General features: G+C 33.4%; 4 protein-coding genes and 1 long non-coding RNA gene across 7 annotated transcripts in view; 2 read left to right on the forward strand and 3 right to left on the reverse strand.

Annotated features, from left to right (window-relative positions):
* Nucleotides 1-1,916, forward strand: part of LOC109583824 (tip elongation aberrant protein 3-like) — a 4,065-nt gene extending 2,149 nt beyond the window's left edge. Inside the window, exons 3-5 of the mRNA XM_019999307.1 lie at nt 53-223; nt 323-470; nt 580-1,916. Coding sequence (XP_019854866.1) covers nt 53-223; nt 323-470; nt 580-1,916 — 1,656 coding nt within the window. The remainder of the gene's footprint in view (nt 1-52; nt 224-322; nt 471-579) is intronic.
* Nucleotides 1,917-1,997: 81 nt separating this feature from the next.
* On the forward strand, nt 1,998-19,546 carry LOC100635155 (mutS protein homolog 5). The gene is made up of 27 exons (XM_011407099.2): nt 1,998-2,173; nt 2,263-2,386; nt 2,463-2,540; nt 2,666-2,743; nt 3,631-3,776; nt 4,029-4,138; nt 4,428-4,463; nt 4,528-4,610; nt 4,653-4,698; nt 4,924-5,062; nt 5,108-5,170; nt 5,236-5,307; nt 5,394-5,450; nt 5,571-5,643; nt 5,719-5,828; nt 5,902-5,982; nt 6,274-6,319; nt 6,475-6,516; nt 6,570-6,666; nt 6,841-6,930; nt 17,221-17,347; nt 17,528-17,677; nt 17,814-17,888; nt 18,318-18,461; nt 18,777-18,914; nt 18,984-19,057; nt 19,283-19,546. The coding sequence occupies exons 1-27, from the start codon at nt 2,045-2,047 to the stop codon at nt 19,386-19,388; spliced, it is 2,514 nt and encodes an 837-aa protein (XP_011405401.2). The 5' UTR covers nt 1,998-2,044; the 3' UTR covers nt 19,389-19,546.
* On the reverse strand, nt 8,098-12,708 carry LOC109583832 (uncharacterized). Of its 3 annotated transcripts, none has more exons than XR_002185717.1 (10): nt 12,570-12,708; nt 10,896-11,060; nt 10,008-10,278; nt 9,748-9,954; nt 9,450-9,700; nt 9,337-9,392; nt 9,183-9,287; nt 8,987-9,139; nt 8,741-8,934; nt 8,098-8,691 (listed from the first exon to the last, which is right to left on the reverse strand). It is a non-coding gene; the product is annotated as an uncharacterized LOC109583832 (long non-coding RNA). The 3 variants fall into 3 exon arrangements; XR_002185718.1 differs by lacking the exon at nt 12,570-12,708 and having other exon boundaries at nt 9,450-9,546; nt 9,589-9,700; nt 10,896-11,375; XR_002185716.1 differs by lacking the exon at nt 12,570-12,708 and having other exon boundaries at nt 10,896-11,375.
* Nucleotides 12,832-16,108, reverse strand: LOC109583829 (uncharacterized). Its single transcript, XM_019999316.1, has 8 exons — nt 15,862-16,108; nt 14,749-15,019; nt 14,498-14,704; nt 14,082-14,447; nt 13,930-14,034; nt 13,733-13,885; nt 13,491-13,684; nt 12,832-13,441 (listed from the first exon to the last, which is right to left on the reverse strand). The coding sequence occupies exons 1-8, from the start codon at nt 15,991-15,993 to the stop codon at nt 13,046-13,048; spliced, it is 1,824 nt and encodes a 607-aa protein (XP_019854875.1). The 5' UTR covers nt 15,994-16,108; the 3' UTR covers nt 12,832-13,045.
* LOC109583828 (uncharacterized) overlaps nt 19,535-21,429 on the reverse strand; it is a 12,909-nt gene continuing 11,014 nt past the window's right edge. Inside the window, exons 7-9 of the mRNA XM_019999313.1 lie at nt 20,355-20,507; nt 20,111-20,304; nt 19,535-20,058 (exon numbers count right to left, since the gene is read on the reverse strand). Coding sequence (XP_019854872.1) covers nt 19,693-20,058; nt 20,111-20,304; nt 20,355-20,507 — 713 coding nt within the window. The 3' untranslated portion in view covers nt 19,535-19,692. The remainder of the gene's footprint in view (nt 20,059-20,110; nt 20,305-20,354; nt 20,508-21,429) is intronic.

Raw genomic sequence — 21,429 nt, forward strand, 5'->3', positions numbered from 1 at the left:
CATGCAAGTTTAAGGAAAATCACTGTACTATTTTTATTCATTATTATTTTAGAATATATCAGAGTTGCCCATTGGCCAATCTGAACTGTGGCCCAGTGCAAGATGGGGTCATTCCAGTGTGCTAATTCACGATGAATCATCAGAGCCATATCTTCTAGTTGTTGGTGGCTACCCTAGCAAGGACTGCTGGCTTTTCAATATCAATAAACGTGTATGGCAAGAGGTAGTAATATATATACAATATACATAAATGCCTCCTTAATTTGTGGTATTGAAAGAATGAAGATTAAAAATTAATTTTACTTTATTTTCTTTATGTTAGCTCACATGTACTGTTCCAGTCACTGTCACTGGTAGATACTATCATTCTCTAGCAGCATGGAGTGTGACACCAGTTAATGTGTGGGTTATTGAGCATGGTGGATTTAAGAAGGGGCCAATTGTTAATACTACAGCAATTATTGAATTGAGTAAGTGCCATATAATTACAATAGTGCTTGTGATCAAGATAACATATAAGATCAGAATTATTATTGTTTCAATTAATAATAATTATTAATGCTTTTTTCTATCCTATAGCTTGTACTCAAACAAAGGAATGGTCTATTTCTTTCATCACCCTAAGTAACTATCAAGAGAAACTAAAGGAAAGAAGAAGAGAATGGGAGGAGCTGAAGACTGCAAGACAGAATCGCTCGGCACGTAGGTCACAGTTGAATTATGAACACAAGGAGATCCTGGATAGCTGGAAGATCAAGGAGCATGTTCAATTGAAGCTCCATCAGGAGCTAAAAGAGGCTAGAATCCAGCTACAAGAGAAAGAGAAGGAGCTTCAAGCGGTCCAAGAGGAGCTTTCAACAATCAGTCAGGCCCAGGAGAAGGAGTTCCAAAAAAGAGAGAGGGATATTCGACTAGAGTTTGCAGAAACGGAGCTACAGCTCCAGACGATAAAAGTCCAGCTATCGGAGGCAAAGCAGCAAGCAAACGTTGTTCAGTTTCAATTGCAAGAGAAGGAAAAGGAGCTCTCAACAGCTCAGCTACAGCTTTCAGAGGCAATAGAAGAACTCAATGGACTAAGGAGAGAGTTGGAAGAGAAGGAAAATATCGAGAGAGAAAAGGAGAAACAGCGTAAAGAGGAGGATTCTTTCTGGTTTGTGAGGAAAAAGGACATCATAATGACAGAAAAGGTTCTCGGTAGAGGTGGTTGGGGTGAAGTTAGGGTTGCTTTATTTCAAGGGCTTAAAGTTGCTGCTAAAGTTCTTCATGAAACCATCATCTCCGAATATAATCTTTCGATATTCTCACGGGAAATGGAGATTGCTGCTAAAGTCCGTCATCCCAATCTCCTCCAGTTCATAGGAGCCACTAAAGAGGGTAACCCAATCATCCTGACAGAGCTAATGCCCACCAGCTTAAGAAAAGAGCTAGAAGGTGGTGAAGGCATACCCTATCCAACTGTCCTTAGCATCAGTTTAGATGTAGCCTGTGCTCTCAATTACCTTCATCTCTGCAAGCCTCCTATCCTACACAGAGATGTCAGCAGTGCTAACGTACTCCTTCAATCAATGGGAGGTGGCTATGGCAGTGGATGGAGAGCTAAGCTTTCCGATTATGGCTCAGCTAATCTTCAGCCTCTCATTGGAAATACCTCAAATCCAGGAAATCCTGTATACTCAGCACCTGAAGCAGCCAATCCAATAGATCATTCTCCTGCAATGGATGCCTACAGTTATGGTGTTCTTCTTTTAGAGATGGTGACACGCCGTATACCATTACCACACGAGAGGATCGGTCTGATTGATAATGTCCGTAAAGTACCTTTCAAATCTCTCATTCAACGCTGTGTGGTGACAGATCCTGCAAAACGACTCAAAATGTCTGAGATTATAATCGAATTAAACGATATGCTATATTAAATAATTATTTAATATTTATTTTTTTTTAATATTTATTTTTTGAATTTTTTATTCGAAAGTCATAAATTCAGCCTTCAAGCCCACCCCACGTGCGTTCACGTGTCAGACCACTCCTTTAGCAATTTAGCATGGCGTCTTGTAGCTCAGCTGGAGTTGATGAAGATCAGTTGGGAGAAGGAGATGTGGTTCAGAAACCGTCAAAAATACCAAAGACTTCGATATGGGACACAACTGACGAAGAATCCATTCAATCACAGGTCACTGCGGGACTGAGATAAAGGCTGCTCTCTTTCTCTTAAAAAATTATGCTTCTCTTCTCATTTTTACCTCTCTCCCTCCTCTCTAGTTAATAATGAGTGTCCTGTACAATGGTGGCTGCTTGGGTTTGTCCTATTATGACACTGAGTCTGGCCAGTTGTGTATAATGCTGGATGTAGCTGAAACTAAAGACTATGAGATCCTTAAACGAGGTAGCTACATGCATCTACTGACTCTATATAATTTCTAATTTGCGATTCATTTTACTTTTATTTATTTATCTTGCAGTTATAATGCAAGTGGAGCCAAGCGTTATATTAACTAGCTCTAAACAAGACGAAAACATGCAACAGATACTGAAAGACTGTAAGTCTTAGATCTATTACTTGTAGTTAGATGTTGTGCCTAAGTACCTTATATTCACAGCTTTTAAATTCTAAATGTGTCTTATTTATGCAAGACTACTCTTAACAGCAAGTTCTTTATAATAGGTTCTAGTCCTGAGGGAGATACTGGTAGTATATTTGCTTTTAGTATTTCAGTTGAAGTTCTTCCAAGTGTTGAATTTAGTGAGTAATATGCATGTATTCACTATTCCATTCCATGTATGGCTCAAAAATTGGGCCAAAGTCCCTGTACTGTAGGACAGGGTCACAGGTCAATTTTTGCCAAAATTAAAAAGGAGAGAATTCTTTAGTTTTATAAATTTTTTTGATACATATACATGTACTTATGTTGCGTAGAAAGTTTGAGCTGATTCTGATCAAAATTGGATTTTTTAATGATCTTTTAAAATTACTCAAAAATTAGGCCAAAGTCTCTGTACTATAGTACAGGGTCACAGGCCCAATTTCGCTAAAATTAAAAAGGAGAGAATTCTCCATTTTTATAATTTTTTCTGATGCATATACATGTACTTATGTTGCGTAGAAAGTTTGAGCTGATTCTGATCAAAATTGGATTTTTAATGATTTTTAAAAATTACTTAAAAATCAGGCCAAAGTCCCTGTACTATAGTACAGGGTCGTTGGCCAAATTTCGTCAAAAATGGCTACAAGAGAATCCTCCATTTTTATAATTTTTTCTGATGCATATACATGTACTTATGTTGCGTAGAAAGTTTGAGCTGATTCCGATCAAAATTGGATTTTTTATGAATTTTTAAAACTACTCAAAAATCGGGCCAAACTCCCTGTACTATAGTACAGGTCATGGGCCAAATTTTGCTTAAATTAAAAAGGAGAGAATTCTCCATTTTTATAATTTCTCTGATGCATATACATGTACTTATGTTGCGTAGAGAGTTTGAGCTGATTCTGATCAAAATAAAATTTTTTATGATTTTAAAAAGTTGCTAAAAATTCTTTCTAATCATGTACATGTACATATACAATGATTGCAGTATTTTTTAAATAATTTTGACTTCATTTTTGCATTCTCTTACTTTCTTTGTTAGAGTATGAAACTGCTCATCGTCGCATTATGTCTTACTCATGGCCCGGAGTACAAGGGGCGGGTACTGGTGAGGGTAGGGCTGAGGGTATTGAGAAAGAGAGAGAAGTTAGGATATCATCAATCATACCAATGGACTCCAGTAATATGGTCAGTCTATAACACTCTACAGCCTGTACTAGGGCAATTGGATACTAATTTTCTTTAATATAAAGGTGTCCTTATTTCAAAGGTAGTTTTGTATAGGTTTGTACAAGTTGGGACATTACAAAATTTCCCCTTTATAGAGGTGTCCTTTTTATGACACGGCAATTTTATGTGTGTAACTATTATGTAGTATTACATGTATGTGTATAGGTTTGAAGCCAGAGGCACTAATTATTCTTCTTCATTGATTTGTAGGTGAGGAGTACTGGTGCTTTATTGAAGTACTTGGATAAGAAAAGGATTGGGATAGAGCTTGAAGACATAGGGACCCACGTACCCATACTGTCTGTCAAGAGATTCACACTGTAATATTAACATATTCCTCACTTTACACTACTCACATGTACATGTGCATGTATAGTCAAACCTGTCTATTCCGGACACCTTGGGACCCAATAAAACTGTCCTGATTATAGATGTTACCATGTCCTTAATCATTTCAGAGGTTCATTAATACACATTTATATTGTATTGGGACTGATATACTACCTGTCCTTATTATAGAGTTGTCCCTATTTTAGACTGTCCACAATAGCAGGCTTGACTGTACATTTAATGACATTGATTGTTTCTATTCTTCATTTCTTTCTCTAGAGATGATTTACTCCTGATGGATGAAACAGCTTTTAGGTACTACACGTACATGTACATTTTCCTGTTAAAAAATGTTATGCTATTTTCTTTGTTCCTATAGCTCATTGAGGATATTTTATAGAGAGAATCACCCATCAGTGTATAAAGGATCGTCTGGTTCTAAAGAAGGACTCTCATTATTTGGTAAGGAGAGGATGGAAGAGGATTAATAATGATATACTGTAGGTATTGCTAATCACACAAGGTCATCTCTGGGACATAAACTTTTAAAGTATGTACGAACCATATAGCAGGTTTTTAAAGGATAAGGTTTTTTTCGCAAATGACCTCTGTATCCTTAAAAATCCACAAAATTTGCGAAATTTGTTTATCCTCAAACAACCCACTATCTTAAAGATGGATTATACATTTAAAATCTCAAGTGGCTATTAAAATTATTTGTTATTGCACGACATTTTTTCCTAACATTATTTCATTGTTATTAACACTAATACAGGTTGTGGTTCCTACGTCCTTTGAAAGATATTGGCACATTGTCCAAGCGTCTTGATGCTATTGAGTACCTCTCATTGATCAAGAACAATGAAACTGTCGCTTCTTTAACTGATTGCCTCAAGAACATTAAAAATATACCGGTAAAACATCAAGCACTTTTTAAAATATTTTTATGTATTTTGTAGAGGATTCTTGTTCGTATGTCTCAGTCACATTTAAGCATCACTGATTGGCAGTCTTTATATAAAGTATGGCCTATCCATGTGATGGTGTAATCATTGATATATAATTACTGTGTTTGAAAATATTTCAGACAACTTTTAATGCTATTAACATTTGTGAGCTGTGCTCTACGCTACCACAAAATATATACATATTTAAAAAGGTAAATGTATGTATGTATATCTTTATTTGCATTTATTTATGTATTTATTATCAATTTATCAATCATTATTATTGTTAATATTGTAGATTAAAGGTGTGCTTTCTGATGGCTTGTATCAAATTGCTAGTCTCATTACTAAAGTGGTAAGAGCAATACACTATATGTAACAGTAACACAAGTCATACGATCATAATATTTAGCTGCATGTACATGTGTATAATGTACATACACTTGAAATACATGTATATGTACATACACTGTAGGTTGATTTTGAAGAATCAGTAGCACAGAATAGGTTTGTGGTCAAGTATGGTGTTAACTCTGACCTTGATGAAAGTCAGCCCTTTCATTTTTGTATCTAAATACTTATACTTCTTCTCTTTTCTTGTATGTATTTATTTATTCACACAGAGAAGCATACATTTGATGGCTTGACTGATCTCATGACTAAAGTTGCTGCTACTGAGTTGGCTGGTCTTGACCCAGAAGTGAAGGAATGCCAAGTCATTTATGTACCACAAGTAAATACTATTTTGTATATTCACTTAATTGTACATTAATGTCATTGTTTCTTTCCTTCTTTGATTATTTCAGATTGGGTTTCTGTTGAGGTTTGAGAAGGTCTCTTGGATGAAACAAGAACCTGACTTTCACATTAAAGACATGACATTTGCTGTGAGAAAACAATACCTTAAGGTTACTTTTAAATGCGGGTACTATTAATTGTGAATTTTGCGTTTGGGTTAAAAATCGCAATTATTAATATGCGTAATTATTAATAATGACATCATGATGCCATATAACTATTAGTAATAATCATTTAATCACAATTTTTAATACCAGCAAAATCTACCTCGTGCTAAAATCACAAAATTTGGTACCCGCAATTAAAAGTCACTCTAAGGTATAATATGTTCCTCTCTCTCTCAGCACCTCTCCATTTCCTTGTAATTGTCTTATTTTTAGTTCCTGTCAGAAGGACATGTTCACTACAGGACAAAAGCCACAATAGGTACATGTAGTACCACACCAAATAAAACCAATCTTAAATATTTATATTAATTTATGATACTCAATGCAAGTGCCTATTTAGACAGAAGATGTTGTACAATATTTAATCACTCATTGTATCTATGGTATATTAATGCTTTTGTCTTCCATTTTTAGAATTAGATGATTTGCTTGGTGATACTCAGTGGGATATTCACGGTACAATATAACACAATTAAAAGTTACTGCTACTATTATTGATAATTAATTAGATGCAGAGACTGCAATGATGCACAGACTTCAGTCAGTGTTAATGGAGCACTCTGGAGCTTTGATATCAGTCATTGAATGTACTACTGAACTAGACTGGTTAGCTAATGGGCATATGCATGTACTTGTACATAGTATGCATGTACATGTGATTCTAATGAGAAAATAATTTGAATCAATGTTTAGCCTACATCTCTTGATTATGAAGATGTTTAACACTAACCTAGACACTTACATACAATGTATATACATTGATTAATTTTTTTGTTTTAGTTTGGTATCGATGTCAAAATTAGCAAAGGAGCATAATTTTGTAAAGCCAGAGCTAACTGAAGATAACGTCATTTATATTAAGAATGGAAGGTAATGACCTTATGTGATTCTGGTCTAAATTAATTGCTTTAAAAATTGGCCAAACCATGGGCTATAATTATTAGTAACGCGGTAGCGTTACTAAGTAGGATTCACCCCCAAACAAAATGGCTGCCACGACTTTTGCAGCCTTGCTATATAATTATTGTAATTCATCAAAAATGACTTGTAGAGAATTTGCAGCTACATAGAATCAGAAAGTTTGAGCTGATTCCGACAAATAATTTTTGAGTTATGAGCATTAAAAAATGAGCAAATTTTTGAAAAATACCCAAGGCTGTATACAGCCCTGACAATGAAATAGACTATCTAGTATGCATAGAAATATGCTAAATAGGTATTGTGTTCTCATTTACTGAAAAGGTAATTTTAAATGTGTAAGGAGACTATACAGTCAATACACAGAGAAGATGCTGTTACAAATAAGCTTGGACTAGATTCAGTCATGTTATTATTAACTTGCTGAAGTAAAATAAAAGAGTGAATAAGCCCAGCACTATGACAAGAGTGGCAATAAAAGCTTCTTCATTTTTCTATTCCATGCAGCACATCTTTTCTATAGCTTATACTTGACTAGACTTCAAGTATATACCGTAAATCGGGAAATTTTCATCTTAAAAATAACTAGCGTGAAATTTTTTCAAGGTGTTTTATTTTCGCTGGTTGACCCATCCGCGAATTTTTTTCAACTTGAAAAATTTTAGATGCGTCATAAACTGGACAGGTAGCTACTAACTCTTGATAACGATGGACAGCTATTCTATGGAAGTTGCTTGTGAGAGGACTGAAACTGACAATGAGCCTCTTAGGTGAGAGCTTCAGGCCTTCATCGGACTTTTAGAAGAGCCTCGTGCTTGCACCGCTGCACGTTGGAATAATTTCGGTATTTTTATTATTCGTTGTAGAAAATATTTCGTGTGTTAAAATTTCGCGGGTCACTTCAACCGCGAAAATATTTTTAAAACGAAAATTTCCCGATTTACGGTATCAGTAGATTCAGTACATGCATATGCAGGGCAGGGCTATTTCATATAGCACAAGGACATTGATGTGTATAATTAATAGTATAATTAATAATAATGTAAACATTTTTATGTAAGCCATACTAGTAATTGTAAATTAAGGCAAGTTTAAAAATGCTCATTACTCAGCATTTCATTTCAGCACTTCAGAAGTTTTTAATACTAAAAAATCCAGATATAGAACAATCACATATTGCACACAGAAGTTAGAGGTCTAATTTATAAGCAGAAAATAAAAGTTAAATTATACAGCAGAGTTCTGACTATTTGTACTTTTATCTGATTTTGATGATAAATCATCAGGAACACTTTCACAGGAAGTTGCAGAAGAACTTTTTCCACTTTTTCCACAATACAGGAAACTTGAATACCTTTTTGTCAATGTTACTGCTTTATTTCCAGCGCTTTTAACTGAGCTCCACTTAAGTATGAAGTTCAAAATGCTCAATGGTATCAAATTCATTAGTATGTATGCAGTGGCACTCATGTAAGGGCTACGGATCTTATCAAATGTTCCTCTGTCACACTTTCCAGGGATGTAACCCAACGCCTCACATTCAAAATATTCTTCTAAAGCTGCTTGATACTCGGCATTTTTTGCTTCTGTGTTGCATTGGTGGGCTACATTAAAAACACCAAAAATAATAAAAATTGAAAAAGCCAATAGGATTTTTTTCTCAGCAGTGCTTAGCTTAGTATGACCTCTTCTTTTATTCAAAAAATGTGTGTTCTACAAATGAATTAAAATATTTATAAAATCAATAATTTAGGGTACATACATTTCTCATAGTCCAAAGAACTATAATCAGCATTATAACTCCAGTAGCAAATAGTACATCCATTAGAAGTGTTATAGAATAGAACATCATGCCACTACTGCTGGTGCAAATAGTTGTTGGGAAACGATGAATATTATATTTGAATTTGTCAACAGTGAGGCAGATGATGATAGCTGGCAATGGAAGTAGTAGAGCTTTATTAAGGAAATGGATTATTTTAGAATTAATAAATGCAATAAAACTCACATAAAATTGTCACAGTTGCAAATATGTACTTGTTACGTCCCAGCTTTTCAAATCTATTTGCTTGGAAGGGAAACAATACTTTGTAAAAAAATATAGCAACATGAAAGAACCACGACAGTGCCATGTTTGCAAAAGTATAATGAAATACAACTCCTACATTGAAAATAGAAGTTTTAGATAAGTGGTTAAATTTTACCTGAAAATTTGCAAAAAGGAGTTGGATTATTTAATGTCTCCAATAGACTAACTGAACTGCAGTATAATTCATACCGATAAATAGCAGTTGTGATTAGTACTATACCTATATATATGGATGTATACAATGAACATAAGATTACAATGCACTTTACCCACTACAGTTATGTCTATGACTTGAAAAAGCACCAATATAGAAGGATATGCTAGCCTATAATGATACAGTGATATAATGTTGTGATTTTTCATAGATTGTATAGTCACTAACAGTGTTTTATATTCCTTTACAGCAACAATAATTGCAACAATGCAGAAAGTTAGGGATATACTGGTTGCAACAACTTCTGAATAGAAAAAAAAGGACTCTGAATGAGAGCTTCCTTCAAAACTGTCACATCTTGGCTCACAGATTAAATCTGTTTTAACAAAATCTTCTCTGCACTCTATACCATCACTATCATTGGTATCAATAATTCATGCCTTCAATTGGAATTGTGACAGAAGATGAATCATTGGCAGCTATATAAAGTATTAGTTATAGTAAATAATAAAGATTACTATCATACCATTTGGTAGTGTAGAACAATCAGGTAGGAGTGAGCCATTCCCAGAGTTGTTTGCTAGTGCCCACAGGTCTAAACAAACACCTGTACTTATGAGGAGGCAATCTTCCTTGGTAGCCTTGTAAGATTTCCCAGTTGAGCAATCAGCAAGAGGAAAGAAATATTGACATATGAAAGCTGATGATTGTTGTTGACATTGCTTGTAGATTTCTGTAAATTAGTATATTAAAATAATAAATTTACTTATAATGCTGTGACATTACCTAAATAAGAATTGAGTGATGTGATTGTCTGTTCATGTTGATTTTGTTCTTGTTGACTTACTCCAATATTCAATTCACCTTCTCCAATGGTACATTGAAACCATTGATGTAAGAAGTTTCTACAAGCAATTCCAGTATACTCATGACATTCTGAGGCATCATTATCCTGACTCCATGATAGTCTGGTGCAGTTTTGGCTTATTCCAGTGATGTTGCTATTAAATCCTTTGTAATAGATGCTGGCATTGTTAGAGGTGTCCCTGTTATAACTCTTTACAAAGATTAAAAGTTATGTAATCAGTCATCCATTTGAATGTATCGTAGATTCAATATTTTAGTTAATTTTAATAGATAGATCTATTGCTAAAATGTTTCTTTTAAACTACATGTAAGCTAGTGCCAAAATGTTACTATGTGTAAATCTTACTCTCCATACCATAAATTACTTTTATTGCTCAGTTGCCAAACTAAAATGAACATTTTTGGCATAAGTTATTCTGTTTACTAGGAAACAATGTAGTGTGTACTACAACAACATCCTGCATGCACAATGAAGCCATATGACAACAAATTGTGGTAATGGTCAATTAATATTCAGTGTCATCCCAGTATACTTGTGACTGGGAGTACCTTTGAATTGCAAGAAAGCCTATTTATTTTGGGCAAAATATTTAGCTAGAAAAAACATTGCTAATAATACAAATATGTATTGTGGTAATTCAGGGATGTAGATTCAAGATCTATAAATTATTTAAAATAAACAAAGATGAATGTAGACACCCACGACCCAAATTAGATCTAGATCTATTTGTACCCAAAATTATTATTATCTATTCAATATAAACTAATAATATTTGCTAAATCTATAAAAAAATAATATTGACTCACTGAAGTATAATAGAATATTATTGGGAGAGTGAATAAGCCCAGCACTATGACAATAGTGACAATAACAGCAATGTTCTCAATCTTCTTTCCTATTGCAGAACTTTTCTGTTTATTTCTATTTGAGCAGCACATCTTTTCAAACTGACACTTGCCTAATTCCTATAGCTTGTAAACTAGAGTAAACTCCAGGAAGTAAATATATATATAGACTATCTGCACCTCCAGGGCACGCCTTTCTTAATTAATATTTCAGTAGACTAGTGCTGCTGTTTATTTTATATTTGCTTTTTTAATGACAGTGTAGTTTAGTATCTAAGGTCATGTGAAAGCACAAGGACATTGAAATGAAGGTTTAGATTTATTAGAAAATTCAATTTATGGTAGCTAATTTTTATAAAAGTGCTTAGCCCCAAATTTTTATTACAGTTTCTGATGTATTATGTCCTTTCTGCAAAAAAAGTTTTAGTGCTTCCAACAAAATTAATAATTTTTGAGTTATGAACATTTTTTAAATGAGCCAAATTTTGAAAATTACCTAAGGCTATAGCCCATGGTTTTTCCAAAAATTAGCTCCAAAATCACCCAAAATTTTTATTACATTTTCTGATGTATATTAATGTCCTTATGCTAGCATGTAGAAAGTTTGAGCTGATTCCGGCAAAAATTTTTTGAGTTACAGCCGTTTTAAGAAAACGCCAAAATTCTCAAAAATACCCTATAACCCATGGTTTTTTTCCAAAAAATGGCCCCAAAATCACACCAAATTTTTATTACATTTTCTGATGTATATTAATGCCCTTATGCTACGTAGAAAGTTTAAGTTGTTTCCGATAAATTTTTTTTGAATTACAGCCATTTTAAGAAAACGCCGAAATTCTTAAAAATACCCAAGGCTATAAGCCCATGGTTTTTTCCAAAAAATGGCCCCAAAATCACACCAAATTTTTATTACATTTTCTGATGTATATTAATGTCCTTATGCTATGTAGAAAGTTTGAGCTGTTTCTGATAAATATTTTTTGAATTACAGCCATTTTAAGAAAACGCCAAAATTCTGAAAAATACCCAAGGCTATAGCCCATGGTTTTTTCCAAAAAATGGCTCCAAAATCACCCCAAATTTTAATTACATTTTCTGATGTATATTAATGTCCTTATGCTACGTAGAAAAACCATAGGGCTATAATTATATGCCCTATGCTACGTAGGGCCAAACCATATACTTATGCTACGTAGGGCCAAACCATGGGCTATAATTATAATTATTGTAATTCATCAGAAATGACTTGTAGAGAGTTTGCTGTTTTTTTATTATCTTTCTAATGCATGTACGTGTACATGTTAATCATGTTGCTTAATATTGAGCTTATTCTGATTGGCAGCTACATAGAATTAGAAAGTTTGAGCTGATTTTGACAAATAATTTTTGAGTTATGAGCATTTTAAAATGAGCCAATTTTTGAAAAATACCCAAGGCTGTATACAGCCCTGACAATAAAATAGACTATCTAGTATGCATAGAAATATGCTAAACAGGTATTTTGTTCTCGTTTACTGAAAAGGTAATTTGCAAATGTACATGTATAAGGAACTATACAGTCAATACACAGGAGAAGATGCTGTTACAAATAAACTTGGACTAGATCTAACTACATGTATGTTATTATTAACTTACTGAAATAAAGTAGAATTTTATTGGGAGAGTGAATAAGCCCAGCACTATGACAAGAGTGGCAATAAAAGCTCTTTTGTTTTTCTATTTTAGCAGTACATCTTTTCTATAGCTGAAACTTGCTTATCTTCAAGTATCTGTACATGCATATGCAGGGCAGTCATATAGCACAAAGATATTGATATGTATAATTGATAATGTAGTTAATAATATTGTGTAACCATTTTTGTGTAAGCTATAGCTATACAGTAATTGTGAAGGCAAGTTTATATAGTGCTGTATTACTCAATACTTTAGTTCAGCTTTTAAGAAGTTTTTAATACTAAAAAACAGATATACATGTAGAACAATATTGTACACAGAAGTTAAAGGTCCAAATTATCAGCAGAAAATAAAGTTAAATTATACAGCAAAATTCTTACTATTTGTACTTTTATCTGATTTTGATGATAACTCATCAGGAACACTTTCACAGGAAGTTAGAATTTTTCCACAATACAGGAATTGAAACACCTCTTTGTCAATTTTACTGCTTTATTTCCAGCACTTTTAACTGAGCTCCACTTAAGTATGAAATTCAAAATGCTCAATGGTATCAAACTCATTAGTATGAATGCAATAGCACTCATGTAAGAGCTATACATGCGGATCTTTTCAAATGTTCCTCTGTCACACTTTCCAGGGATGTGGCCGAATGCCTCACATTCAAAATATTCCTCTAAAGCTGCTTCAAACTCGTCGGATTTCGCTGTTATGTTGCTTTGGTGTGCTACATTAAAAGCACCGAAAATAATGAAAAATGTAAAAACCAATAGGATTTTTTTCTCAGCAGTGTTTAGCTTAGTATGACTTCTTTTTTTCAAGAAATTTGTTTTCTATTAACAAAATTAAAATATTATAAAATCAATATTTTAGTGTACATACATTTCTCATAGTCCAAAGAACTATAATCAGCATTATAACTCCAGCAGCAAATAGTACATCCATTGGAAGTGTTATAGAATAGAACCACATGACACCATTGCTGCTGCAAATAGTTGTTGGGAAACGATTGATATTATATTTGAATTTGTCAACAGAAAGGCAAATGATAACAGCTGGCAATGGAAGTAGTATAGCTTTATTTAAGAAATAGATTATTTTAAAATAAATGCAATAAAACTTACATAAAATGGTTACAGTTGCAAATATGTACTTGTTACGTCCCAGCTTTTCAAATCTATTTGCTTGGAAGGGAAAAAGTACTTTGTGAAAAAATATAGCAACATGAAAGAACCATGACAGTGCCATATTTACAAAAGTATAATGAAATGCAACTCCTACATTGAAAATGAAATTTTTAGATAAGTGGTTAAATTTTTACCTGAAAATTTGCAAAAAGGAGTTGGATTTTTTAATGTCTCCAATAGACTAACTGAACTGCAGTATAATCCATACCGATCAATAGCAGTTATGATTAGTACCATGACTATAAATGAATGTATACAATGAACATAAGATTACAATGCAATTTACCAAATACAGTGATGTCTATGACTTGAAAAAACACCAATACAGAAGGATATGCTAGCCTATAATGATACAGTGATATAATGTTGTGACTTGTGATAGATTTTATAGTCACTAACAATATCTTATATTCCTTTATAACAACAATAATTGCAATAATGCAGAAAGTTAGGGCTATACTGGTTGCAACAACTTCCGAATATATCAGTATTTGTGAGTCTAAATGAGACCTAGTTTGATCAAAACTCTCACATCTCGGCTCACAGATTAAATCTATTTTAACAAAATCTTCTCTGCACGCTATTCCTTCAGTACCATTGGTATCATTTATGTCTTCAATTGAAAGTGTGACAGAAGATGAGTCATTGACAGCTATATAAAGTGTAAATTACTACGTGTAAGTAATAAGATTACTATCATACCATTTGGTAGTGTAGAACAATTAGGTAAGAGTGAGCCATAGCTAAAGTTATTTGCTAGTGTCCACAGGTCTGAACAAACACCTGTACTTATGAGGAGGCAGTCTTCCTTGGTAGCCTTGTAAGATTTCCCAGTTGAGCAATCAGCAAGTGGAAAGAAATATTGACATATGAAAGCTGATGATTGTTGTTGACATTGTTTGTAGAATTCTATAATTAACATTAATGAAAAATTAATAAGCTAAAGTCATTACCTAAATAATTATTGAGTGATTCAATTGTCTGTTCGTGTTGATTTTGTTCTTGTTGACTTACTCCAATATTCAATTCACCTTCTCCAATGGTACATTGAAACCATTGATGTAAGAAGTCTCTACAAGCAGTTCCAGTATACTCATGACATTCTGAGGCATCATTATCCTGATTCCATGATAGTCTGGTACAGTTTTGGCTTATTCCAGTGATGTTGCTAGTAAATCCTTTGTAATAGATGCTGGCATTGTTAAAGGTGTCCCTGTTATGACTCTTTACAAAAATTAACGGTTATGTAATCAGCTATCCATTTGAGTGCATGTTAATTTTAATTATATAGATCAATTGTTAAGATGTTTCTTTTGAACTAAGCTATTACAAGAATTTTACTATGCATAAATGTTACTATGCATACCATAAGTTAAATTACTCGTATATACTAACATTTTTGGCACAAGTGATTGTGTTTACTATAGGCAATAATGTAGTGTATACTACCAGAACATCCTACATGGACAATGAAGCCATGTGACAACAAATTGTGGCTAGTCGAGTCATTAGCCCTGTTTACACTATGCCCTTAAAGCGGTGGTTTAGAAATAAATTAGTTTATGTGTGGACAATTTCAATGTGGTTTGAAACCGACTTATCTAAACCACCTCAGGATCAGGAGGTGGTCTGAGATGATCAAACCAGTTTAAGTACCGAGCAGCTGTATTATTTATGCAATGTAGCATTGTAAACTGATTCAACCACAGTTACGTGTGGACACAATTAAGCTGGTTTCTGAACTGGTTTGTAGCGTAAACGGGGCTATTGTCATCCCAGTATGCTTGTGACTGGAAGTACCTTTGAAATATATTATGAAAGAGAACCTATTTATTTTAGGCACAATATTTAGCTAGAAAACATTACTAAAATATAAATATGTATTGTTGTAATTTGGAGATGTAAATTCAAGATCTATAAATTATTTTAAATAAACAGAGACGAATGTAGACACCCATGACCCATATTAGATCTAGATCTATTTTTACCCAAAATTATATATTATCTATTCCGTATAACTTTATAATAATTTTATTTGCTACATTTAAAAAATAATATTGACTTACTGAAGTGTAATAGAATATTATTGGGAGAGTGAATAAGCCCAGCACTATGACAATAGTGACAATAAAAGCAACATTCTCAATCTTCTTTCCTATTGCAGAACTTTTCTGTTTATTTCTATTCCAGCAGCACATCTTTTCAAACTGACACTTGCCTAATTCCTATAGCTTGTAAACTAGAGTAAACTCCAGGAAGTAAATATATATATAGACTATCTGCACCTCCAGGGCACACCTTTCTTAATTAATATTTCAGTAGACTAGTGCTGCTGTTTATTTTATATTTGCTTTTTAATGACAGTGTAGTTTAGTATCTAAGGTCATGTGAAAGCACAAGGACATTGACATGAAGGTTTAGATTTATTAGAAAATTTAATTTATGGTGGCTAATTTTTATAAAAGTGCTCATTACTTAGCCCAAAATTTTATTACATCTTCTGATGTATTATGTCCTTATCCTGCAAAAAAGTTTGAGTGCTTCCAACAAAATTAATAATTTTCGAGTTATGAACACCAAATTTTTATTACATTTTCTGATGTATATTGATGTCCTTATGCTATGTAGAAAGTTTGAGCTGTTTCTGACTAATATTTTCTGAGTTACAGCCATTTTAAGAAAACGCCAAAATATTAAAAAATACCCAAGGCTATAGCCCATGGTTTTTTCCAAAGAATGGCCCCAAAATCATCCCAAATTTTTATTACATTTTCTGATGTATATTAATGTCCTTATGCTATGTAGAAAGTTTGAGCTGTTTCCGACTAATATTTTTGAGTTACAGCCATTTTAAGAAAATGCCAAAATTCTGAAAAATACCTAAGGCTATATATAGCCCATGGTTTTTTCCAAAAAATGGCCCCAAAATCACCCCAAATTTTTATTACATTTTCTGATGTATATTGATGTCCTTATGCTATGTAGAAAGTTTGAGCTGTTTCCGACTAATATTTTTAGAGTTACAGCCATTTTAAGAAACCGCCAAAATTCTGAAAAATACCTAAGGCTATAGCCCATGGTTTTTTTCCAAAAAATGGCCCCAAAATCACCCCAAATTTTTATTACATTTTCTGATGTATATTGATGTCCTTATGCTACGTAGAAAGTTTGAGCTGTTTCCGACTAATATTTTTTGAGTTACAGCCATTTTAAGAAACCACCAAAATTCTGAAAAATACCCAAGGCTATAGCCCATGGTTTTTTCCAAAAAATGGCCCTAAAATTACCCCAAATTTTTATTACATTTTCTTATGTATATTGATGTCCTTATGCTATGTAGAAAGTTTGAGCTATTTCCAATTAATATTTTTTGAGTTACAGCCATTTTAAAAATACCCAAGGTTGTCTCCTTTACTTATATACAGGCATCCATTGCAGGAGTTGTGTGTCAATACTTTTGTCCCTAATGATACCGTATCGGATTCAGCCCATGGAACAATGAAGATATTAACTGGAGCTAACGCTAGTGGAAAGAGCGTCTACCTTACACAAGTACTACTAGCCCTCTAATCTATCATATATACTTTACACTATTATGATCTATTGAGTATTATGTACATGTATATGTTCACTATTCTAATGCACAAAGTATAGCTTGGGGAAAATATTCATTTTCTAATATGTATCATACACATACTAAACACACCCCATTATGTTTATGTATGACATTAGGTTGGCTTGATAGTGTATTTGGCTCACATTGGAAGCTTTGTTCCTGCTGAAGCTGCTAAGATTGGTATAATGGATGGTATATTCACGCGTGTACAAACAAGAGAGTCAGTATCTATTGCTCAGTCCACATTCCTCATTGATATTAACCAGGTATTAAATGAATCTACGAAAGCCATAGTGTTGCTTACTATTAGCATTTAATTTTCTGCACTAGTTTTAAGTGATATTTTTATCTTACTTAATCTAAGTACATATATATTGTAGCATTATTGCCTCATTTTTATAGGTATCAACAGCAGTTCAGTGTGGCACTCATCGCTCATTGATACTGTTAGATGAATTTGGTAAAGGAACTGCCACTGTAAGTAATGTCCTTATATTGATTGTAATGCTAAGCATTCATGTCATGTACATACTTCTACTATAGTACGGGGATTAATTTTGGCCCAATTTTTGAGCAACTTTAAAAATTTATAAAAAAAATCCAATTTTGATTGGAATCAACTCAAACTTTCTACACAACATACGCACATGTATATGCATCAGAATTAATTATAAAAAAGTAAAATTTTCTTGTTTTCAATTTTAGTGAAATTTGGTCAATGGCCATGTACTATAGTACAGGGACTTTGGCCTGATTTTTGAGCAACTTTAAACGTTCATAGAAATCAAAATTTGATCCGAATCAGTTCAAACTTTCTAGTACATGTACATGTAGACAGAGTCTCTATAGTTTCTTACACAGCTTTTGTATATCAGTAATATCACTTATCATAATTGTATTGTACAGGTGGATGGTCTAGCATTGCTGGCAGCTGTTCTTCGCCATTGGCTAAAGAAAGAGGAGGAGTGTCCTCACATTTTAGTATCAACTCATTTTCATTCTCTACTGGATCAAAAACTCTTACCTGATTCTGAGCTGATTGAATATTTAGTGAGTACTGTATAGCTGGAAATATTTGCTGGAATTTAATTTTGCTGTTTGCTGTTCATTGTAAAAACACACAATTTAATTCCACAAACCATTATAGGCAATGGGTGTATCAACAGCTCACGCCTACACCAGCAAAATTAAATTCCACATGCATTAAAATTTGCTATATTAGTGCAAAATTAAAAAATATAATTCCTGCAAACTTTTCCAGCTATATGGTATATTATATTACTGTTATGCATTTGGTAGAGTGCATATTCATAATATTTAACACCTGTATAATGGCTTTTTACTTTTATTATTTTATATACATAGACTATGGATACCATTAATGATAAAGGTGAGCTGGTGTTTCTCTATCAGTTGGTCCCAGGTAAAAGTGATACCAGTCATGCTTGTCACATTGCTGCTACTGTCGGCTTACCTCCCGAGATCATAGAAAGAGCTCAAAAGGTTATCTCTTTAATCATAGTAGATTTTGGAAATAGAAGCATAGAGTTGAATGATGCTTTATGACAATAGGTATCGCAGCAGATTCGTTGTAATGAGCCAGTAACTCAAATTAATGATGCTAATACAGAAGCCAAGACTAAAGTGTAAGTATAACTACCATATAGACCTTTAATTTGGCTTAGTTTTATTTTGGCATTTTGTAAGCTGCCAATCGTTAATGCGCATGGTCACGATATCATTAATTATGAGCAGAATTACTGGCTAGTACATGCATGTGTATCAGCAGGTCCTTTTTCTTATGCTTTTAGTGCTTGTGCAAAAAAGTAGCAGATAATTATCTTGAATTTTTCTTTTCTTTAAACCTATAGCTGTATTGATATAGTAAATCGATTTATGGAGCTTGATCTAGAGAAAGATGATGTCGTAGGATTTTTACAAGATTACGTACTCCCAACTGCAAAAGATATTATATGAAAACAAATTTAGCACATGCAGTCACAAGATCATGTAAATTAGTAGCTTTGTAATATTTATCATGAACATAACCATTACTAGAGACAACTTTTTACAAAGACATTTTATATTGCTCTAATACTATTATTAACAGCGAATCTAATCTAGATTTATATAAATCACAAGTGGTCGGTATTTTAGTTTTAAAATAGTCACACTCACATCAAATTTACAATATATATAAAAGTTACTTTGTTATAACATTAAGTTTTGTGACACATATTGAATGTAATGGTGCAGGTTCCAGAATGTATTCCATCATCTCTTAAACAATTGAAGTCTTTGTCAATTTCCTTGCTTTGGTTCGTAGGCTTTTAACAGAGTGCCATTTAATTATAAAGTTTAGGATACTCAATGGGACTAAACCTATCAGTATGTAGCTGATAGCATTCAAGTAAGGATTGTATATCTTATCAAAAGTTCCCCTGTCACACTTTCCAGGGACATGACCAAATGCCTCGCATTCAAAGTATTGCGTTAAAGCTGCTTTAAACTCGTTAGATTTTGCTACAGCACCACTTGTGTTCCCCAGTATGTATACACCAAAGATCACAAAGGATATGATTACCATTACAATCTTCTTTTCTGCAGTGGTGAGACTTATACTTTGTTGGTTAATTTTGAACGAGCTCTAAAAAAATAATTACAAAAAGTCTTTTTAATGAATTATAAATTTTCGTTACCCTTCTTATGGTCCAAAATATTATGATGAGCATGATGACTCCAGCAGCAACCAGTACGTCCATTGGAAGTGTAGTAGAATAGAACCACATGTCACCACTGCTTATGCAGAGTGTGGTGGGAAAGCGATATATGTTGTATCCGAATCTCTCAACAGTGAGGCTGATTATAACAGCTGGCAATGGAATTACCAGGCCTTTAGTATAAGTATATAAAGATCATATCAAAATAATTTATTTTACTTACATAAAGTCACGACTGTTATGAATATGTACTTGTTGTAGCCCATGTTTTCAAAATTTTTTGCTTGAAAGGGAAACAGGATTTTGTGGAAAATGATGACACCATAAAAGAACCACCACAATACCATGTTCAAGGTATTGTATTGAAATATCACTCCTGCATATGAGTAATACATTTAAGGCCTTTTCACACTGGCACAAGTAATGCGCATTGATGCGCATTAATCGTGTTCACACTAGAGTGGTTTTCAATTAATGCGCATCACCCTTGCTTCACCTCCAGAGGTGGATTAATGTGAAGTGATGCGCTTCGATCAATGTAAACCAATGGCAACAAGAACACAAAATGATACATAATTCAGCTGCTAGTACAGTGTGAACAAGATCAATGCGCATTGTTTCAGCTGTATCAACAAAGCGCAAAGCGTTTTGAAAACTGTGCCAGTGTGAAAAGGCCTTTAATGGTAACTCTGCTATGCGTTTTACCTGAAAATTTACAGAAAGGTGTTGGATTCTCAAGTGTCTCCAATAGACTAACTGAACTGCAGTATAATCCATTCCGATCAATAGCAGTTATGATTAGTACTATTTCTAAATATGTTATTTAGTGTATGGTATATGGAAGCAATTTTTATAGTGAACTTCTTACCTAATACAATCATATTTATGATTATGAAAAACACAAGTATAGTCGGGTATGTCAACCTAATGTATCATGGGAATTATAAAGAATTAGCTCGAGTAAAGAAGCATCTTACATTATCTTGTATTCCTTGATAGCAAAGATAATAGTAACAATGGAGATAACAAAAGCTATGCTGGTTGCAGCTATTTCAGAGTAAAGCATTATTAGTGTGTCCGAATGAGAGCTTTGTTCAAAACTGTCACATCTTGGCTCACAGATTAAATCTGTTTTAACAAAGTCTTCCCTGCACACTATGTTGTTAGTCCCATTCAGCATGCTTGCACTTGGAGTTGTATCAGTTTCAGAAGAATCATTGGCAGCTATATCAAATTACAATTTGTAGTAACAAATAAAATTTTTGTCATACCATTTGGTAGTGTAGAACAATCAGGTA

Source organism: Amphimedon queenslandica, unplaced genomic scaffold (assembly GCF_000090795.2).
Source record: "Amphimedon queenslandica unplaced genomic scaffold, v1.1 AMPQUscaffold_13277, whole genome shotgun sequence".
NCBI lineage: Eukaryota > Metazoa > Porifera > Demospongiae > Haplosclerida > Niphatidae > Amphimedon > Amphimedon queenslandica.